Here is a 23,838-nt window from a genome sequence, read left to right as displayed (position 1 = left end):
GTTACAATGGTACAGTGCTGTGGTAATTTACATCTTCTATGGAGTATTGCATTTCTAATTTGTGGTTATTGTTTAAAGCACACACCAATTAATTTTAATATGTACAGATTAAAACACAGCACACAGTTACCTTCATTTCTTATTATCTATACTGTCTAAATTATATTTCAACCAAATGAAATGGTGTACAGTACCTCATCTTATTTCATTGTTCCACTATTAGAGTTATTTTATTGTTTGCCAGTGAATATTCCAGAATGGAAATAACACATTATACTGGAGTGCTTAAAACAGGCATTTCAGTTCGAGTTGGAGGGCTCTCCTGTGAGAAATCTGAGGATCTGTTTCCTTTCCTTCCATGAAACAATCTGACTCTGATACAGACAGGAAGTGTGCCAAAAGGGAAACAGGAAGTGCCTGAGACAATAGAGATTTTAAGGAGTGGTCCAGCTGTTTATTTGCGTATTAAGTGAAGCAAAAGAGATACACAGAGAGACCCAAGTGAACAGATATTTTCCAGGCCATTAGAAAAAAAATTCAAGGTTTTAATGTAAAAAATAAAGCATTATTTTCTCATATTTTGACCCCATTTTAAGTGTCTCGCACCGAAATCATTTGCTGAGATAAGCAGAAAAGCTTGTCTAGCTCTAAAGATAATGGCCCATTGTAGCTGCTGTTTAGATACAGTTATTCACATTCAGAATATAGATATTTTTAAAGAAGTTTGGTGACAAATACTACACTTAATACTTTTTTAACTGCTTTTTCTTACTGTCTTATAATCTTATATGCCTTCAATATGAAAGTGGCTTTTATTACTGTTTAAGTAACATACCTGTATCATGTATTTTTTCATTATTCCAATCTAGAATTATAAACCACATTTTTTCAGCATTAATTGTGATTATAACTTAAAATGGCTTAATTTGTACTGCACAGTTAATTTTAGGTACCTTGTGAACTCTGAGATATCCCAAAAATGGTTTTGCATTTGGATAGAGTATTATTAGTTCTTCATTGTTTTGACGAACATGTTCGATGACAAAAAAACAACAACAAACGACACAGAACGTCAGGATATTAAAGGAGGCCAATGCCATCTCATAGTCACAACTTATTCCAAGCCTTATTCCTTTGTCCTGTGTAACTCGGCATGACTAAGAAACATTTGTTTGAAGAAGAAAAGAACCTTTGGTATCCTGCTTTCAGAAGTCTAAAGGAAAAAGAGAAAAAAGCTGTCAAATAACAACTTAATAATGTAACCAGCAAGCTGTCGTAAATCTCATTCATTCAAACACAGAGTAATGTGATTAAAAACTAAAAGAAAAAATAAACAATACAGAGAACTGAAAGAGATTTGTGGTAGCACATAAACTTTTTTTTTCCAAATATATGAAAAAAAAATATTCTAGTCCTTCTGTTATAGATTTATATGAGTAGGGTTTTCTTAGTCATTAGTCTTTCACAGAATCTGCAGTCTTGGTGTTTACATTGTTTGCATTGTTTACACATTCCAACACTGTTAAAAGTGAAAATTACACAGTTCTTGTGTAGCAAAGGCACAAAGATGCCTAAACTATAAATAAAAGCATGGTTATTAAGTGAGAAGCAAGAAGCTTAATTCTTTAATGTATTTAGATACATCTGCATTATTCATTAAACTGTTTTTTGCAGGATTTTAATATTTCATATGATTATCTGTTAAGCAAACATAAGCCTGTTGCTGCTTTGTGCAAACACTTTGTGCTTAATATACAAGAATATCATTTATAAAACAACAAAGCATCCTTCAGACTCAAATAAAATGACAAAAGCTCTCAGAAACTAGTGATTTATTTGAAAATAAAAAGAAAGGAAACACCAGAGAAACCCTTTCATCAGTTAGACTCACGGCACATTGCAGAGTCAAGTGTAGAACATACAATATGTTCAGGCAAGTCAAATGCAGTAAAGCACTACTTAAAACTAAACAGTTGAGTAAACCAAATTTGAACACTGCCAACTTTTCAGATCCTTTCAGATCACAAATCACACTAATTGTGCAGATGAAATCTTCTGGCAGCTGAGTCATTTTCTACAGTTACCCACTGTGGTCTGAACACTGTTTACTAATATCCTAGCACCTACTTTACAGTTTAACACTTGGTAGGCAAGTACTTCACAAAATATACAGTGAAACAGCCAAAGAACAACGGCAAACCATATTTACAACATGAAGTGACGGAATCGCACAACACCTGACCTCTTAAATAGTTACAGAATAATGCCTACTTTTAATCCAAACCTACTTTGAATTAGCTGAATGAGTGACTAAGAGCCATTTTAATTATGTATTATCTTGTGAGGGTTTAAAATAACATTTCTCTCCAAAGTCTAATTGAGGAATAAAATACAGTTTTATTATATTTTTAAAACCAGTTTCACATTCATTTTCTTTCCTAGAATTCTAATGAAAATGTGCATCTAAGAAAATGTAAAAGGTAAAAAATACAGTATATTAACAAGGATTCCTACATAATCCTGAAAATTAAGACAACATGATCTGTTGATAAGATCCTTTTCAGTGTCATTGTAATACAGTATATGTCTCTGGTAATGTAGTTTAACAGCTGAGTGAGAAAATCAGATAACCTCTGCATATCCAATGTGCAATTGCAAACATCTATTAGCTGTCCTGTTAATAAATTTCTTTTCAAAACATACTCAGGGTTTTGTTCTTCTGATTTGTGTCCTGCCAGCAGGACATGGTTATGGTACTGATATATTTTTTAAATATCTTTTATTCCCGGACAGGATTAGCAGAAGGTGCTTAGGGTGAGAATGTGCATTTAAGCTTACTGGCATTCATTTTTTAATTTTATTTTGTATATTGAGTGATTTCATTTTTCAAATTAAGAATCCAATCCATTTAGAGAAGCTAGATGTTGTCATCTTAAAGGCTTACTTAGAATGATCTCTTGCTTAGGTTTTCCATATTGTAGCATCCTTCTTATTTGTGTGAAAGCTTTAAACCCCATATTTTTCCCACTCTTAACTATAGCAGGAGAACAGTGTAGGGGTTCATTCCTGTATTATTAATAAGCCTTGCCGCTACAACAGTTTTCAGCAAAGAGTTAAGCATCAAAGCACTGGTATTTTAAAATGACTCTTGAGTCATTGATCAGATAAATGATTCAGAACAAAGAAAACATTCTGCTTTCCCACTAAAATTCACATGCACTAAATAGAAATTGGATTTTAAATCTATACTTCCTACTACTCCTTTTGTAATATACACCATATATGTATTTAATTCTTAAAAATCTAAATGCTCTATACAGCCATTTTAAACGATTTGGAGAAGTGTTTTGTAACCTACTCATAGCCTAGGATTCCTTACTTAAAATTTCAAGCATTGCTCCAAGGCCAGTTAGTTCATTCATCAATCATGTTAGAATTTACGCATGGCAGCATCAAAATCCAGGTTTAAAAGAAGAAAAAAAGCTGTGAAAGACTATTTGTATCTGATATATTTGTTAACAAAAGTTAAAAGCTGTCAAAAACGACACGAACGTGGATACCAATGTCAATGAGAACCAGTACTTGTGTAATACTGTTCAGGTGACTGGATGGGCTATTGAAAGTAAGAATTCTGCAATGGGCATTTACTGAAGATTCACATTAAAAATAAGTTAATTTTATTGCAGCACCAATATATTATATCTTACAGAATCCCTAACGAATGTGTAAACCTAATACTACAAAATGGGATTGCCTTATTTGCTACCTTTCAAGTTTAGGGTTTCTTTATCTACATTCATTGATAGTTATTGCATGTATTCTGAAATACAATAACAGTGAAATACACATAGTGCTGGTAGCAAAATTCCAACAAACATCTTGCTACTTAATTGGTGTGCCGCTCACTGTTTGTATGGTACACACAATTCTTAGTAAAATACCTAAAAATAATATTCTTGCTGTCATTATAGATTAAAATCTTAAAATATCTTAGTGATAAATCTAGGTACATTTTTGTGATTGAAAATGCTAATTTTATTTCCATTTTCTATTTCATATACTCTTTGGTGATTTTGAACCTTTTATACTCTGTGCCTCAGATGTGTGTAGCATGTTTTATTCAGGTAAATTGGTCACAGTAAAATAGCATGGAACAGGAACTGGCTATCTTAACAACAGGCAAATAGTAGTGTTCCAAACCATGTACATCTACCATATCTCTCTTCTTGACCATGCTAATAATAATGGTGGTGGTAATAATTTCACCTTCTTCATCTCTTTTTGACAATTATTCTTCCGGTTAGTTGAAACACCTTAGTCTGTTTAGCATAATGCATACTTCTTCTTTATATATCTCATATCACATTAACCCACATTCCAGGATTCAGCAGTTATCTAACAAGAGATTAACTACCCAACGCCCCCCAAAATTATTTAGAAACATCAATCAACAACAACTATTTAAACTTTAATTTTCAGGTACGACTAGTTTCTAAACTCAATTAATATACTGTCTCAAGCATATTTCAAACCTCTGATTTTTTTGTCTTTTATGGTGTTAGTGGTTTTTAATTTGATATAAGGAGTGCTCATAACTCAGGTCTGTCTACTCAATCAAATATGTCATGAAAACTGTGCACCATGGAACAATGAAACATAGAAGGCAAATTAAATATTACTAAGGCAACAGTGCATTTCCACTGTTTGATATGCTCCCCATGGTTTCATCTACTGTATATAGTGCCCTTCAAAAGTATTGGGACAGTGAAGTCTAAATTGTACTTTTTACTATAAACTCTAACAATTAGCATTTCTCATGAAAATAAAGCAATGAATATTAAGTAAAGCCCTTAAGTAATTTATTTTTAATAAACTCAGTTCACTTCTACCCTCTTGGGTCAATTTAATAAAGCGATTTTTTACTTTGAAGGAGCAAAACTATTGGGACAGTTGACTGATTTCTCTTAATGGCTAAAATGGCTGTGAACACATCTAATGAGAATTACTACTTACTGTTACATTACAAATTTTACTCAGAAGACCTGAAGCAATTCAGTTGTTGTTCCAACTCCTGTCCCATGCTAAAGTGACCAAATACTTTAGTGGACGACAGTTTCAGGATGTCTGTCTTCACCTGCACAGGTTAACAGTGAAGTCACTTCATGCATTCTGTTGCTTTAACCTTCTAATATGGGACATATATTAATAACATCAAGGCATGGAATATGTCAACAGTTAAACTCTTCAGCCCACTGATACTAAGTGCCTCATACTGAATGTAAGCATTTTATTTGTTGATTTGTTTATGTGTTGATTCACATTCACAAATCTACCAGCAGGGGGTGATACTCCATTCATCACTACGCTCTAGGAGAAAAAAAACAAATCTTGTGTCATTAGATTCAGGAAGGTTATAAGCAAGGTAATGCATTAAGGAACACTACTGTTACTCTGTACCTGGACATACATATATGTTTCATATAAAGCCACCCTTTCAGGTCATGTGAAAAAAGTCACAAGTCCCTAGCACAGAGTCAATTACAATACATGATACACACAGGCATTCATATAGATATTGACAGTCAACTAATGATGTTCTTCCACTGTCTTATTGCCTGGGTGATTGGGTTCAATCAGCACAGCCTCCAGCGCCTCTAGGACTCTTTGGAGAAGCCTTCGTCATCATCGCTAATGTGGGTTTTCTCCTCGCTCAGCCCACTCTCGTCGATGTTTTCCAGGGAGTCTGCACGCTGCAGAGACAGCTCTGACAGGCTGATGCAGGGAAGAGTATTCTGCTCCGGGTACATCCAGGGTTTCAGGTTGGGGTTGTGCTTCCGTTTCCACTCAGGGTACTTCTGGCATGCCTTGTAGATCTTCTTCATCGCCTGCCAACAACAACAACACAGCACACCCCTCAGACTGATCGCTTAGTGTGGCTTACACGACGTCACACCACAGTTCATCTTCACTTTCAATACAGGGTGTCATGGTGGCCTGGAGCCTATCCCAGGATGCATAGGGTGCAAGGCAGGATCAGGGGCATAGCCATGGCTGGGCCTGGGTGGCCCACCCTGATCAATCCTAGGCCTACCCAGTCAGTCCAAAGTAATTTAAGATTTTTTTTCCTTGTTTGCGTCACATGATTTGCTTTTTAATGTTACATGTTTGATTTTTTCATTGTATGCAATTTGTTATTGGTTTGCTGTATCTTTTGTGACAATAAGAAAATTTTGTAAATACAGTGGGGTGGGGCCTAATTGGCTATCATTGTCATCAGACGCTCTTAGAGCTATCTAGCACTCGGTTTTTGGTTTATTAGCCAACATGGCAAAACAAATGCATATATCTATGTTTTTCAAAAAGCCGCGTGTAGATGACCAGACCAGTCCCCAAACACATAAGATCATGAGATGCTACAGGCATCTTGGGCTTTAAGTAGTAAAGTCTGGCTTCCCGAATACAAGTGTTTCTGGTACGTAAGGGACAGTGCACGTGTCTGCTTGTAGCAGCTCAATACGTGCTCAGCCTTCAGGAGTTGAGCATGAAGAGGTTCTAAAATTTCTCCTGTGAACAAATTACATATTTTGGAATGCATAAATAACATTGAGATAGGAATAAGTAGAAAGGTTAATTCCATTCTGAATAGCAGAATGAAGAAACACAATGTTTCTGCTGTTGAACCTTCTTCAGATGTTTTCTTCAGATTTTATACTTTACATCTGTCTTTGTAGCCAACATACGCTGACAGAGCTCCTTACTCAAATCTCATGTTATTGAATATTTTGATCAGAATGTAACCAAGATTGTTAAGTGACACGTTTGGTTTTTTCTCTATAACATTCTGTCTAACATTCTTCTCTCTAAACTAAAAACTAAACTAAAAAATATTTACACAGTTATTAAAATAATAGAAAATGCCATGCTTAATAGAAAATTAAAAATGCTCTTAATGTACTAATATGGTAACATTTGACTCTATCAGTTACTTTTGCATAGTATGTTAGTAATACTGTTAATTTTATATGACACTAAAGATTATATTATAGTACTGGATTTTTGTATTATTTAAACTTTGAACTTACGAATAATTTATCTGTGCCTTCCACGTAGGCATTCAATTTGTTTTTGTGAAACTAATTAAATAGGTTAACAACCAGGATTTTAGCGCACGTTGACACTAGGTGGCAGCATAACTCAGTGGTCGGTGTCATAAATGTATTACAAAGTCAGGCAATATGACTGTGTAAGAGGATCAGGAATAAGTGCTCTGAAAGCCCAGACTTGCTCTGCCATCAGATTGTAACTCAAACGTGTTCAGCTGTGAGTTTATAAATGGGAAAACAGACAGTTCAGGAATGTTGGTCTCTATGTAGAACTTCACCATGTATTCCCAGTAAGAGTTACAGCAATCCATAACCTATCCCAGGAACAAAGGGTGGAAGGTGGGACTATTCCAGGAACTTCCAGGGAGGATGACACACACAAACACTAAGGGACAAAAAGGAGATGCCAACCTAGCCTGTACCTTGTCATTGGAAAGTTTTGGCAAAAAAGAAATAAACTCTGGAATACTTGGAAGAACCACACAGAAGAAACTTTTGGAATGGAACTCAGTAACCAAGAACACTAGACACCAAACCACTATGCCTCCCTAGTTCAAGGTCAAGGGGAAACTACTGTACTTATAATTATATTATAAATATTTATAAATTATACATATAAATTATAATTATAAATACTTTGGAAAACCAAAAATGTTCATATTTCCATTAGTAATGGTTAGTATGCACTAATTATTTCAATAAATGAGTACCACATATATCACTACCTGTACAGCCCTTTAAAAATGCAAAAACTAAAATAAGTATCAAATTATTAAGGCAACTAAAACGGAAAAGCTTAGGCTGTGACTGGGAGCATCACTATAGCAATGACTGTCTGTTTGACTTGACTTGTATTGTCATAGGAGTCACAATATTGAAGCACCAGAAATATAGAACAGGAAGGAAAACTGTCACGATTGGCATCCCTCCACTTAAAGGGCGCTCCAACCCTTTTGTTTTTTAGTTAATTATTTGCACCTGCCTCTTGTTTTGTCTCATTATTTAAGCCTGGTGCTCTCGCTATTGCTGGCTCAGCATTGGAAGATGGACGCCCAGAAGCCTGCCTGCCAGCGGGTCCAGGAGAGACCTGACGGGATAGGCTTCACCACGGCATCCTGGCTGTCTGAGTCCGGGTCTCGGAGTGCCTGGTCTCGTTACCTTCGTTTTGTTCCCTGTCCCTGTTCCGAGTCCCGTTCCGGATTTAAACTGTGTTTGTTTCGTCTCGGTTGGATCCCCCTGTTTTGGACTTTGGACTGTGCCCCAGATTCCCCCTTTTGGACTGCCTGAACTCGTTTGCCATCGCCAAGGCCCCCCGAGCACCGGCTCACCGCCGTTATGCCCTCCCTGTCTGTCAACCTGTCCTGATCCTCTACGTCTCCTCCCCCGATGTCCTTCTCCACTTAATTCCGGATTATACCATCTGCACCAGCTCCTGTTACAAAACTAAATAAAACGTTTTATTGCACTCTAAATCAGCAAAAGCTGTGGTTTTATAATACTGTGGTAATAAAGGCAACATCCATAAACCAAAGTAAAAAAAATACACTTGATTACCTGTCTGGGTGTAACAGATATACGAGAACGAGATATTAATTGTCTCAACTTTATAGCTTTCTTTTTGGGACTACAAACAGAGAACAAGAAACGGAGTCCACAAAATTCCATAAACCCACACATATGAGTTGTGTGACACGAGGCTTAAAAAATGTCATAATCATTACCTTTGGTGCTACAAACTGAGAGACTTTATTTACCACCCACTTGGGCAAAGAACCTGCAATTAAAAAAAACAGTATTTAGACATTTAGAGATTTTCAGATTTTCAAACTGTTGTCTTCTGAAAATACTGTGGGACATATCTTAGAAACCAGGGCTACAGCTTGGTATTTTAAATCTCATATACACTACTGACCTAAAAAGTACTTAACTGATATTGTTTCTTTAAGCTCTTGAAGATTGAAAACAACTTGTAAAACCAACATCATTGCAGCTGAGAATGGAACTTCGAAGTAGAAAGTGTGCTTCTTCACATAATTATGCATTGATCTATAGACACAACAACCATTTGTGCAAGAGCTGAATGTGTTTCTGTTATTTAAAAAAATGGGGTCATTACCCATTGATTAATTGTGGCCAATTTTTGGTTGTGCATTTATCCTCAAAATCTTAGATGTCTAATAAAGGCTTTAATAATTCAAGCACTGATTTCTATATAAAAGTGTAGATGTTTGAACTTTTTTAAAACGTAAAACCACTTTGGGAGAGATGTCTTCAGAAATACAATACACATCATTTTTGCCTATTGTGGCAATGACATTGATGTGCAGATTTAGTGCAGCCTTTCATGGTCGACACAATTCTCAAGGGCAATGTAACATACACTATTACAGGATTTAAAGGACCGAGACTGTAAAACATACTTATATCTGAATGTGCTTTCAAGTAAAAATACTACAGCTGCAAGTTTCAAACCATTTATTTAATCAAACCATGAAACATCAGGATATAATGGCTATTATCACATCACGATCAGCATTTAAGGAATACAGTAAAGCACTTGAGACAATATGGTGCATGCAATGCACTGAAAAAGTCACATATCTAGCTACTCAATCAACGATTTCATGAATTGAATTTAATGGACTGTCTTGCCAAGGGCAAATTATAGGTCCAAGCCATCACTTACTATTCAGATACATTTTGAACCATAACCATGATTTTCTCACCTTTTGGATCTACTTGGGTTAGATAGTAGAGAGTGCAGCAGTTCGCACCGTTAGACTGGATCAGGTACCCGGTTTGTAAAGACACAGCTCTGACATAGTCTTTCTTCGGGGGATATTGCTGAGATTTAAAAAAAAATTGAGTAAAGGAAATAACATGAACTTTGAAAATACAAATCATTCCAGTTCCTAGCTTTCAAATCCCGTTCTGTTTAAGATACTGAGACAGAGAGATGAAGTATGATATTTGAGGAATATGATGTATGATGTTATAAATGTGATGTGAATGGCACTTATAGCTACTTTTCATGAAACCTTAAAAAATATTGGCTTCATCTATGCCCTAAAAGCTTAATAGCTTAAAGAGTCATTGGATTTCACATTTATTTTAAAAAATATTTTATTTAAAAATATAATCCTAGGTTGCATATCTCCTTGAAGGATGGAAGGCACTTTTGTGTCAGTTCACATCTGACCCTAACTATTTAATTCAGCTAAGGTGTAAGAAGTCATATTGTGTATTTTCAGTCTGAGTTATTTCTTATTTGAAAAGTATCTATAAAAATGTGAGACTCTGGGGGAGAATGGTGATTAAGACTGACTCGGCTTGTCATACATCCTCACTAAATTAACAGCTTCCATACACGAAGATCATAATTTCCAAGTCATTATGACTGTATGGACTGGACTTAGCATTATAGCTTTAAATTCACTAATTTTGAAACACAGTTAAAATTCTCTGCTGTGTAAGAAAGTCTCTGCTTTCTTTAAAAGATTACAAATTCAAAGCCACTCATTTGTTTAATTGTGCCTAATGTGGTGTTATTGAAACCCTCCACAAAGTCTAACAATTAACACATTTTATCTTTCATTTGAGTTTAAACAGACACTTCCATCAATTAACCAACAGGCATTGCTTTCCACACTTTAATATATACAGTGAAGAAGTCTATCCTAAAATGAAGCATCCTTCATGACTGCCTGTTTGTAAGGCGATATTCAATGCAAATAAAGAATGCCAGATAGGTACAGTACTATCATTTTACAGGATCCTCTATGCTTTTCTGTAGCATGGAAAGTCAAGACCCTGTGGTCCATTTAATGCCAGATAAGGAAAAGCATCTCTTCACCGGATGAAACTACCTGTTCTTCTTACATTGCACATGACTTCAGCCCGCAAAGTGGTTTATTTATACAGTATGCTATACATCTGTTAGGATTTTAACACACAACATTTAATGGTTTTACAACCCATAACTATTTCATGTATAATTATCTATTAAGTCAACTTACTGGGTGTTTAACAGAGTAGTTAATTATCAAGTAGTCCTTGCCCAGAGGAAGCCAGGATCGCAGAGTGATGAAATCTCTGTTCTTTAGTGGGCTGGGACACTTCCCTGTAATAACACATATATTGTGAATTGCAGTGCATTTCACATCACTGCCTCCCATCATGTGGTACCATATGAATCTTAAGAAATACAACACTGTTTTCTGGGCTTGAAAGGAAAGTATTATGAGAAAAGAGACATGAATACAAAAATGTGGTGTCTCAAAATTGCCCAGAAGATGAGAAAGCAATGAAAATGTACTTCTGGTTGGAATGGTGCAAAATGGAATCTTTATATTCATGATACATATCGTTTAAGCATGCTTTACACGATTCAGTCTTTACTCCTTGATTTTTACTGATGGTACAATTCCACGATTCAGAAAACAATCATTATAACTCCATTCCCACTAATTATCTTCCATCACAGAAGTCTGCAAAAAGTACATTGATTGTAAAATAAGGCAGCAGTTAACGTTAAGAAGACACAGATCTTTTGGGGTTTGAATCTTTCATAATCTCAGTTTAAGGGCACTGAATATTTCATAACTGTAAGAAGTTCTTGAAGAAGAAATTATTTGCAGCTCCAGGTGGGGTACAGGATGGAAACACAAAAGCAGAGAGTCTGGGACAGCTGGTTCTGATTACACTGTGTATAAGAAGTTGTTTGCTTTAATTATATTCAATGGGATATTCTTTAAATGAGAAACTAAATGAGTAATAACACCTGTCATGAAAAAAAATTGTTTAATTGAAAACAGAATAAAATAATTTCAAGTGTTGCATCTCAGAAGGGTAATGATTCTGTAAACTCTTAGACCATTATTCTTATTATCCTCTAAAGCCACCACACTCTTTTGGCTTGGATCATTATTGAAGAGCGGTGTTCCATGAAGACAGCAGCTGCAGTAAATTAGAGGCTATTGATTTCTTAGTGCTTGGGCACTGCACAGAATTAAGAACCATTGAGAAGAATATCTCTGTAGCAATGATGCACCTACTGTGAACCTTCAAGCAATTGAGTTATCAACCTAATGTGAATAAATACCACCCCTCACCCCTGTCGCAAAGAGAGTGGCTTGGGAAAGTGTTTTCAAATAGTGTGGTTTACAGTAGTAACTAGAATACATGGTAGAATTTCATAGTCTACCAATTGAATGTGTTTTCAAGCCCCTTTAATTATCCAGTCCAAGCAAAGCATTTTGATTCTGGCACTGACGTAGCTCAGTAGGAAACCATGTCAGCCTGCATCTTGAGGGTGGAAGTAATATTTTCACAGCATCATTGGAACACATTTCCTTAAGTACAAGTAATCTTGAACTTCAAGAATGCTAATTATGGTGGGTCATGTAGTTCCCAATAAACCATATCTTTATTCATCATAGGTGGGGGAATGTAAACCCAGATGTTGTTAAACAAATGACATACAGCTACAGCTGCATATAAACAATAACACTTCAGAAGACATAGTATTTGTCTATGTAAATGTATAGGAATATCCCTAGTTTCTTCCTGGATTTCCAGAACAGATCACCGTAATTGTGGAAAGTTAAATCCTCCCAAGATAATTTACTTTCCTCATGTCAATAAAAATAAGAAAAGACAGAGGGAATATTGATTTTCAAGTTGTTTCTTTGTCCAGAGAGGCATCATGGTCTAACCATAATCCGATGCACTGTAAGACACCATTACACAAACAAACATTATATAGTATTTCATGATATTGTAGGTTGTATGCTGACAAAAAATTAATAAATTGTAATACAAGACAAATCTTCAGATAGCTGAAATCAGAAATCAACACCTGAAGCATTCTTCTTGGGGTATACATAAACCACAACATGGAGTATATATAAGACACAAAATAGAGTGTAAAATAGTCTAGTGGTTTGGAAGAGATGAGATTTTAGATTGAAAACAAAGAACAACCCACTTACAGGAGTAGTATCCCACATCTGCATTTACCGTCAGTCTTCCAATGTCAAAGGTCTCAATCATGTTACTGTCCCACTTCTTCCGATAACTTGTGTCATGCAGGACATCGTATAATGTTTCTGCAGTCACATCCTTACAGACTATTCTCATCTGGAAGAAACAAAGATGAAAATGCTCAGCCCCTGCCTGCAATTAAATACCAAACATTCAATGCTGTTATGTTACATTTAAAACTGAAAGTGTTAATGTCTTGGCACACCAAAAAGTATATATAAAATAGATTGGTATTGGGAATAGGAAAGCCATTTTCTAACTGCTGTATCAAATGCACGGTCACAAGGGAGCCAGAGCTTATCCTGTCTGGGTGTGAGGCAAGATACACCCTGGATGGTTCCTAGTGTCAGCACATCTCAGGGTATTAGGAAATTTAGGGCATTAATATTAATGGGTCAGTAACAAACCTGCTACAAACTATATTGCTCTGTAATTATGAGTTATACAGACAGTAAATGAAATATAGCCATGAAAAACATTTCATTCTGATACTCTGACTTTTACTAATAATTTTCCCATTAGTATACTGTACCTAATTTAACTGTAACATTTTCAAGCACAAGAATTAAATGTACTTCTTGTTTTTCCAATTTGAAGTTCGAAACAGCCTCTTTGGTAATTCCGGCTTGTTTTTATGATGCAAACCTGGTATAATGCACAACATCTTTGCTTCAGTAGTGAAGCCATTTAAATGCTTGGGCATAGCCCCGTCAAAACAAAGACAAATGTGACTAAATGTTTTCCCTGTTATGAATGATGTCCACAAAATGGAGCTTGAAAAACAAGTCACAACACGTTACAAAGCTACCGGTACTTGAACTAACTGTTCAGGTTTCTGTGTCATGTGAAACATTATCTCCTTGAATTATCCTTATTAATTAGGCCTGCAAAACCAGGATATCATCCAGGCAAGAGGTGATATTTCACACTCACCAACTCAAACGGAAAAAGGACAATTGGGCTGTGTTCAAGGTCCAGTAAACCTGGGGAGCCAGTTGGTATATTTCATTTTCAGTAAAAATAAATTACCATTGGAAAGCTAAAAATGGCTTAGAACAGTGAATAACAGGCTTATATTGATCTTTTGTTAGAAACTCTCGAATAAAAGTCTACAAATTTACTGTAGTGCAAAATTAAACAACTTGATTACTGTAATATTTAAATATATCATGAAAATGTAAAAAGTAGAAGCAAACATTGAACACCATTATGATGGTACGTTTTCATACTCTCTGTTACTTTAGTTACCCATCCATTTTCTGCCCTGTTTATCCGCACACAGACGCAAGCACACAGACAGTCACACCAGGGCCAATTTTCCCAGAGGCCAATTAACCTACCAGTATGCCTTTGGACTGTGGGAGGAAACCAGAGCTCCCAGAGGAAGCCATTGAGAACATTGGGAGAACCCAAGAATTGAACTCGGGGACCCAGTCCTGCACAGCAGCAATGTTAACTCTGTACCTCCCTGCCTAAATTATACAATAAATACATATTCAAAACGAAGAAAATTGACTTTTTGTTTTCTGTGAGCAAGTCCTATTAGAATTGAATATGATGTATACTCAAACATAAAAAAATGATTGCTTTTATAGAATAAAGCATATAACAGGGTGAGCAAAACATAAAAAACACATATTCATATTTAAATTGGCATGCCCTTTTGCAGGCTTTCCATGAATGGATTTTTCTCAGTATAAATTAGAAAAAACTTCATTCTAAATGTCATATCCTAACACCAATTACTCCCTCAGCAACCTTCAGTTAAGCTTTCAAATGCCAACCATCCACTTCAGATCTCACAGCCTGGGATGCATTTTGATCTCAGTCAGAATAAGCTTCCCTTACCTCCAGCCTGATTCCATAATTAATAAGCTGCACATCTAACCACCACCATCAGAACAGTGGTCTAATTGTGGTAATAAGTGAAAAACCTGACTGCGTTTCAGTCTTTTGCGGGTCTTGGATGGCATTAGTGTTGCTTTAATTCAGCAGTTAATCCCTTTCAGTTTAACTTCCTTGCTGCTTTATTACACTGCATGAAAGTGGACATGTACATACTCATTTCTTATTAAATGTGTCATTGTAAAGTGTTTTATGGACTTTAGTTCCTTTTTTGGGGGGGACAAAATGAATCAAATAAATTTAGACTACAAATGACTGTATGGAAGAAGACATTAACTCTCACATAAGTCTCAAATGATTCTCCAGCATTTTCTTTATGAGGAACAACCGGGTTCCATTCAATTGTATTTTGCCTTTGTAAACCCCCACCTTCCACAGCTATGCCCTTCAGCTGTATGTAGAGCTATAGAGACAAATCTGTTACAGCCGGATGTTGGGAGTAAATTTATAGACAACGAATGACAATTGTCATTCTAATTTAGTATGTTTAGTATGACAATTGTCATTGTCACAACATATATAAAACTTACTCTCTGAGGTTTTTAATTTAAAAAAATATATATTCTAAGTTTCAAGCTGTTAATCCTCCATTCATCCATTTTGTAACTGCTTTATCCAATACAGGGTAGCAGTGGAGCTGAAGCTACAGGACATCAGTCCATCACAGGATACACACAGACACAAACACACACACTGGCAACAGGGCCATGTTCCCAGATACCAGGTAACCTACCAGTATGTCGTTAGACTGTTGGAGGAAGCCAGAGCACCCGGGGGAAAGCCAAGCGAACATCGGGGGAACACCAAAACCCCACACAGACAGCACCTCTGGATTTGAACCAAGGGACCCAATGCTAACCACTGTGCCACCTTGCCACTGTAGCTATTATCATAAACAGTAATTGTGTAACTTGGCTCTTAGATTAGAAACACATTGGAAGAATGTTCTAATGTCTTTCATCAAATTTCATCTGACAAATCTCAAATCATTTTTAACGACATTAAATTGGTATTAATACATTTTTAATTATATATTTAGAGATTTAAAGACCTAGTTACAGGGATTTTAATTTAAACACTGTAAGGACCAAGTCTTGATCTTTGGGAAACCTTTTTTCAGAAAGAAAAGATGGTGTCTTGTACCTTTTACTCTCCATTAATTAGCAGAAAAACAGTTTTTTTTCAGGCAGTGATAGCTAACCCACAGGACCTACAAAGTTCAGCACTTGGCGATACTTTGCCAAAGGCCTATTATCACAAGCTGTGGATAATGCAGTGCAGCTGTGCACAGCAGTAATCGGACCCAACTGCTGCCAGCTTCTTGCAGCTTTTCAGACCTGTAGTTTGAAAACAATGCCTTCAATGACAGTCATAATTAGGGCCTGTGCTCCTTTTTATACATTGACATAGAAGTGCTCAGGAATGTGCAGTCACAAAGCCAGCTGAAACTCCACTAGCTCAGCAAAGACATACATAATTAAATTATGTTAAAGGTATCTCTCAATATATCCTGTAGTTCCCCTAAAAGAGGATAAATACTCTTAATCACGCTCCCATCACACTGTTTAGTTAATATTCTTTAGTTGACATTATCAAAATTAGTATTAGTTTGTTTTTCTCTAACTGTAGTGCAAGGGATATTCTCACTGAGAAAGAAATTTAGAATTTAAATTTAAAAAGTGAAACTGAAAACTGTCCGTGGCTGTTTAGTCTTCTTTTGTCTTTCCAGATGCTACTAATGTAATAATCTTAGAGCTTCATAAAGTAGTTTCATAATGATATGTCGAGTTACAAATAGCATAAAATAATGTCCTTTCATTCTATGAACCATTTGCCAAAATTCAGTTACTTTTCAGGACATATTAAGAGACTGGCATAAGTCTGTTTTCAAGAAAAAAAGCTCAAGTAAGAGTATATACATTGTATCTGAGGAGGATACTGTCTTAATTAGTGTTTATTTCTATTGGACAATTATTTGCACCCCTAAGTTAAATAATTAAATATGAAAGATTAATTGTTGTTGTCAATTCATTCACAGAATATTTAACCTTACTTTGACTTACAGCAACATCAACATTTTAGTTGCTGTACAATAAAATCTTCACTTATAACATTATTGAGACCTTGTTCAGATGGGTCACCTTCAGTTACCATAGAAAAATTAATCTAGTGTTTAAAGTTTTTTTAATTAGGAATTCATCCCTCATTCTTCATTATTATTTTCATGTTGGCAGAAAATACAAGTGGATGCTCTTTTAAAGGCAAGTCATTTGACTGGGAGGTGTAGAGTGCTTTTACTGAAGCAGAGTTTGAGATGATAACAATCTTTTGAAGATTATTTGTGATTGAATAAACAATCTGATATGGAGGTAAAACAGGTATTCTGAATTAACTAGACTAATACTGTAGATGAATACTTGGCTGCAAGTAGAAATGATTCAGTCCAGTTATACTAGATGCAAATTTGACTATAATAATCACCCCCGCAAATAGATTGTCTGCAACTCAAGCAAAACCACAGAGATGTAACCAGCATATAGAAATAAAATGCCTCAGGGAGCAAATGCATTTTTCATTTCAATTTCCAAAAGGTCTGTCTTCTGTGGCGACAGCACAGGTGATGTCAAGTCCAACTTCTAAAGCTATTTCAGATGCAATTCGATCAGTTACTGTTGTAAGTAATGATGCAAACTCTCCATGTAACTTAATCTCTGACCTGCCCGCTAGCTGTGGTGTCATTATTCATGAGATCCCCCTCACTCCCCCTTTCCAGTCCACTTCTTGGAACAATTCTGACAGGCTTCTGTGAATGGGGTGTCGTCACATCCTTCTCCAAATGCAGTCAATTATTCATGTTGAGATGCAGTGGGGTGGCAAAGAAATTATGAAGGGACATCTATTATGCCTCTTTGTTCAGAAGGCTTTACATTCTTGTCTTATTTACCCCTCTTCCCCTATTACCCATGAATACCCACACCTGAAGCAACCCATGAGGTTAAGTGGAGGTCTCTTCCAAATACTTCCTTTCTTTGTAAAACACCAGAACTCTGATTCCAGAAGCAGTATGGCTTTTAGTATTGTTTTCCACTCTGCATTTTTCAAATGTACCATGATATTGCTTAGGGCCTCCAGGAGCATCATCTGACACCTGTGCGATCGCTATCACAGTTCTACAAGCTGAGATAAATCTATGATTTCTTTTGGATACACACACTAGCTTATAACGTAAGGTATAGACAGGGTCTATGCATAGTAGAAATACTGTCAAGAAACAAAATGTTTTGCTGTGATCTAATAATCAACCATTTCCAAGTTAGTTACCCTGCACTGCGTCAGAGAAAAGGGCAATGTTAGCAGCTTTTTAATTATTGTCCCATTGCAGCAGTACAAAGAATGCAACAGCCAGCACAAATACAACAAAAGACGAGATGAAGCAGGAAGCAAAGATGATAAAAAAGGCTGCAGTGATGTATTCCGCAGTAAATCTCTCCCAATCCGGATTTTTATCACAATTAATGATTAAATTGTACCAGAGTGCTCAAGTCAAAGATACAAAAAGAACAAATAGTAGCAAAACAATCAATGCTCTATTTAAAGGGTTTAACACAAAAAGGTGCATAAGTATACGGTATACGGTATACTTATAGTTTATGTTGCAAGAGCATACAGTATGCATACTGTATACTCTTTCAATAATAGTTCTGATATTCTGTACAGGCCCCACTGACATTGACAACCAAGTATGAAATGCATAAATATAGAAATGAAGACAATTGTAGTGAACCTGAAGAATGGTCTACACACATGTGCAACTGACTTGCTCCCAAATAGCTACATTCTCCATCTCCTATACTTCAAAAACAATTTTTAAAACCTGTAGAAAAAGGATATCCCATTTCACTTATACAAAACCCTTCTCTTTGCATAGGCACTGTGGTGCAGAAACATTTTTTTGTCTACATCAAGTATTTTCAAGAATACTTGTTATTTTTAATTCACATAAGTCTAAGAATGAGCAGCTTCCAGTGATCACACTGTATCATAGTGTATATATTGTAGTATGTTTTTTTTTTCCCTCAAATCGATTTTAAGTTATTTTTTCTCTTCCTTATTCAGCATAGGCCTAATCATTAGAAGTAAGTGATGACTTTAATGTATTCTGCACATTATGACTCCACTGCAACTATAGGTACTGCTGACACTCATAAAACTGTAATGGACTGCAGAAAATAAATGACTTCCAATCATTATAACCTCATAAATTCTACCTTCCAGAGCAACTTTATGATGAACTCCTTCCAATGTGAAATGAGCTACTCAAGGTATGTGCTTGATTAAAAGCGCTTATTGTACACCAAGAAAGAAATTTGCAGCATCCTGAACATGACTGAATTCTTTTCATTGTTAATATAGTGATTTATTTACTGTCCTTGGTTTTCTAGTCTTCCATTACCATTTAATTTATGGTCCAAAGAGTTTTGTTTACTATCCCTACAATTCAGTGCCACTTATTTTCATTTATTTAACATTTGTTGAATTCCAATCATGCAGAAGTTACTCAATACAGGGGTACTACCAACTTACCAAAAGATTGCTCATGTAGTGTCTATACATGGAAAAATTATATAACAAGTATTGCTTCTACTATATCCAAGGTTATTGAAACAAGAATTAGAATTAAGCTAGATAATAATCTGTATGACAATAAAATTCTAACAGATAATCAAGATAGATTTAGAAATGGTACTTTTGTTGAACTAACTTAGGGATTCTTAACATATAGAGTGGTAGGATTATGAAACATGACTACCTGGCCATGTTTTTGAAACCAGTATCTGGGATACTTTCAAAAATGGCTGGATGTGATTCAAGGATTTACCAAACAGTCTCTCCATTGTCTCTGAAGATAGGAAGTATGGTTTACAAGGCCTGGAACATACTTTGTATTAGTGGTACCATGCCCTCAGTACTCTGCCTGCTTTACTCCACTAGTTTTGCAGCTCAAATATATTTGGACTGATCCCAAAAAAATATACTTCCATTTAAAAACAATACATTATGTATATCCATAAAATTATGTGTGTTAATATAGTTGAGTTATATTGTAATGGCACTATTGTTTCCTCACTCCTTACATCTACCTTTCTTGTTAGTTTCATGTCTGTGGAAGTCTGTGAGTTATAATCTATCTTTTTCAAAAAGCATGGCACAATATTAAGCCTCCTGACAACTTCTGTTGTCAGGAAAGTACAAATTGCTCCTGCCAATTTGCTACCCCTGTTTATACTGTAGCTCTTTTACTAGAATCCATTTCATACAGTGACAAAAAATGTTTTAACATTAAGACTGCTGAAAAATGCAGTGTTTTCCTCTTGTACATGTGAGAGTGATGCAATGAAGGGGAGTTTAAAGATAAATTAATTGTGCTGGCTTTCATTGCAGTAATACCAGAAGTTAATCTCTTTGGGCATATGGGCCCAAAGAGATATGGGCATAAGAGACTCCAGAGATAAGAAGGTATTGTGCTTATCCCTGGGGAGACTCTGTCTTAGATCACGGTGGTTCCTGGCAGGTTTAGTGTAAATGCTGATGTTATATAGTCAAACCTTAGAAGTGGCAATTCTGCAACAAAATAAATTATTAGGATCCATAATATTTTTTAAAGTACCTTATAAATACGTTCTCCTAAATTCTATAGCCTTCAACATTTTTCATTCCCTTTGCCTCCAAATAGTTTTTTTTTGCTGTTGAGTTTAATTCTTAGGACTCCTTACATGTGGAAAAAAAAAGAAGTCAAAGTGTCTACCAAATAACAGCATTAAAATATGTAAAACTGCATTTATTTACTAAACTGGCCTTCTGGCTTGAAAATTATTTAATTCTTACAGTTCACCAGTACACCTGAAAATCAAAGACCACTATGTGATGTTATTACATCATGTAGGGATACCAAACAAAGGTGTTAGTTTTCAAGTCCCATAGGTTATAGGGCTTCATATTAATTAATACTGCAGAGACTCAATTAGCCACTGACAAGATGCTGCAGAAAATTCCATTCAGTGTTGTTTAGCCTCTAATAACACTGGGAACATTGACCGAGTGTGGTTTTTTGGGGGGGAGGGAAAGGAGCAGAAAATGCTTGACATTAAAACACCTTAATTTCTACAACACGCTTGATATTCAAGGCTGGCATTTGTGGCTCATGCTACATAAAGATAATGCTTAGAGGCACCATTCAATTTACTTCAAAGGAACGCATCTATTTCTAAAACAAGATGGACAATAAACCATATTATTTTCTTTTTCTAAATACTAATTTTGGAACAGAGACATCACTTGTCTCTTAAAATTCAAAATAGTGATACTCTGGAAGAAAGGAAATAGGCCTTAATAGTGGGGGAAAAAAAATAAAACTGAAGTGAAAAACTTTTTTTCCCAGAAGTAAAACAATTGGAGCTCTGTGAGCATTGTTACACCCATCTGGTATGGCTATAAACAGATGACAGGACTGAGTAAACATGATAATGTTCAAACCAACTAATTCAAGCTAATAGCCTGTAATGGTCTCATAACATTTTAGTTTTAGGCAACAGGATTCATCCTATCTATAAAAAATAACATTGCACAGACAAAGTGCTTTAGCCGGGATTTTGTAAAAAAAAAATAATTTTAGGTCTGCAATGCAGACAATGAGGAACGTCAAATAGGTACCAAAGCACTGGAGAGCACTTTTAATGGACCTTCTCTGAAGCTCAAGAGAACGGTGAAACTATGCTACCTGTGATGACCTCAAACATCACATTTTCCAGCAGTATTCTGTATTCGGTTGCTGGCACAGCGCCATGCCCCATCTCTGGAGAATTAGATGATCTGGGGGATTAGTCAAACTGACAGCTGTGTCAACATCCTAACTGCTTCTGGACATGTGATACCAGAGAGAAAGCGATCTCCTGTGTTACATGGGTGGCGTCTGCCTCTGTAAATTTAATACAATTCAAAACAAAGGCAGGAATTCTGCCATTCATAGCACCTGGTTGCGCCCGCATATTAAACGTAACATTTTCTGATAACCTTGCATGTTGCACCTGTGCACTGTGAGAATATTTTTCTGTTTAGTTAGCCCGAAATTAAATTCACCATCGCACAGACCGTTAAAATGAAACCACTGAATATATGAACAAAAGTCTGCCAAAAACTGAGGATCAACCCACACTCACAACCACAAACTGTATTCATAATTTTCCCATTCTTTTAACAAAGAACCAACCTGTATCTAATTTAAAAAATAAATAATTTAAAGGCACTACGATCAGAAACGCAGACAACCGGTTATAACGTCTCTTTTGGTTTCTCCGCACACTGCAGTGCGTATTGTAAGAGGGAATCCCATTACACACAGAGAAAGCCTGCTTGCCTTTAATTTCTGGACGCTGTTAGTCTCTTCGCCGTCTCTGCACCACACGGTCACTCCTCCCTTGTTGTACCGGGCAGTCCAGCCGTCCAGATTCTCGCACTGCTCCTTGAAAGAAGTGAAGTCGGAATCATCCGGGATCTGGACTGTCATCTTGTCCCGGAGCAGAACAGCTCAGGGAAATTAACCCTGAATAATAATAATCGAATACAGAAGAGAACAACGAGGTTGCCTCCTCCACTTTCCTTATCAGACCTTCCCCAATCTCCCTCCGGTCTTAAACAAGGCGATGTTGCGCTGCGGGATAGAGCAGCAGTGCCGAGCGCTTCGGTATCTTCTTCGGTCTACTCAATAGCTTCTTTATAGAAAAAAGGCGTAAAAACAGATCAGACAGCAATACTTTATAGTGTTGACTTAGCTCTCTATAACTTTAATTTCTTTCGCCTTTGTCTTGATTAGCCTTTATTCCAGCAAGTGCAGCTGTTCTGCACCGATGCCTTCAGCTCCAGCATCAGCGCTCCTGGTGCTCTTTCTGTCACTCATGGGGAAGGAGGCAGATATATAGATAACGGGGTCAACGATATCTAGCGCCTCGAGGTAGGCTACACTACCTCTTACTCAGTCTGCCTGCCTGATCAGGGCAGATCGGGTGTCCTGTTTGCTCCGATGCGCTGGGTTTCCTTTCCTCGGCGATTGTTCTTATGTTATTGCCCTTGTTGTGGGATGGGTGGAATATCAAACTCGCTTCTCGGGTTCCTCAGGTTGTCTTTACCGAGTCCCTTTGTTTCAAGTGCCCAGATGCCTCCCCTCGGCCCTTTGTTCCCCTCTTTAAACCCACAGCTCTGCTGTTTCGTGGCATGCAGAGGACGTGAAGATGACCACTTTGCTTCGTCCGGGTCGCGCATTATATACTGAATAACTGTAATATAGCCGTTCCACGTCCTGTTGTGAAAAGCCGTCAGGCGCGCTCTTGCTGCAGCGCTTTCAATGTAGAAAAAAACATCTGTTAAGATCTCTAATCCCTCCAGATGAGGCTCTTATATTAAACAAAAATAAAGTGTTTTTAAGCAATCCGGTTACACAGTATTATTTCTTATAAGAGCGTTGGATTTCTGAGGACCCTGATGCATATTTGGTAAAGTTAAGTAATACAGGAGACAATGTTCTCGGAGATATTGACTCCCTGTCAATTAACTCATATTAGCTTTCATGTTATTGTAACACTCTGGGGTTCACATGGGTATGCGCCCTCGCCTCTGCCGCCTCAGGTCGGCCCCCCACCATCGGGGACTCGAACCCGGGCCTCCGGCGTCACTCAACAGGGACCCAGCCTCTTGAATCAAAGGGAAATCTCCTGTCAGCCCGATGGATGCAGTC

At 36.6% G+C, this 23,838-nt stretch overlaps 1 protein-coding gene across 1 annotated transcript; it reads right to left on the bottom strand.

The window, feature by feature from the left end:
- Nucleotides 1-1,815: 1,815 nt before the first annotated feature.
- stard15 (StAR-related lipid transfer (START) domain containing 15) lies at nucleotides 1,816-23,423 on the bottom strand. Its single transcript, XM_006632030.3, has 6 exons — nucleotides 22,465-23,423; nucleotides 13,094-13,241; nucleotides 11,120-11,223; nucleotides 9,830-9,947; nucleotides 8,825-8,877; nucleotides 1,816-5,885 (listed from the first exon to the last, which is right to left on the bottom strand). Exons 1-6 carry the CDS (start codon nucleotides 22,612-22,614, stop codon nucleotides 5,655-5,657), a joined length of 804 nt encoding a protein of 267 aa, XP_006632093.1. The 5' UTR covers nucleotides 22,615-23,423; the 3' UTR covers nucleotides 1,816-5,654.
- Nucleotides 23,424-23,838: the final 415 nt, after the last annotated feature.

This window comes from Lepisosteus oculatus, chromosome 11, assembly GCF_040954835.1.
Source record: "Lepisosteus oculatus isolate fLepOcu1 chromosome 11, fLepOcu1.hap2, whole genome shotgun sequence".
In the NCBI taxonomy this organism is placed as follows: domain Eukaryota; kingdom Metazoa; phylum Chordata; class Actinopteri; order Semionotiformes; family Lepisosteidae; genus Lepisosteus; species Lepisosteus oculatus.
This window is presented reverse-complemented; position numbering and strand designations above follow the sequence as displayed.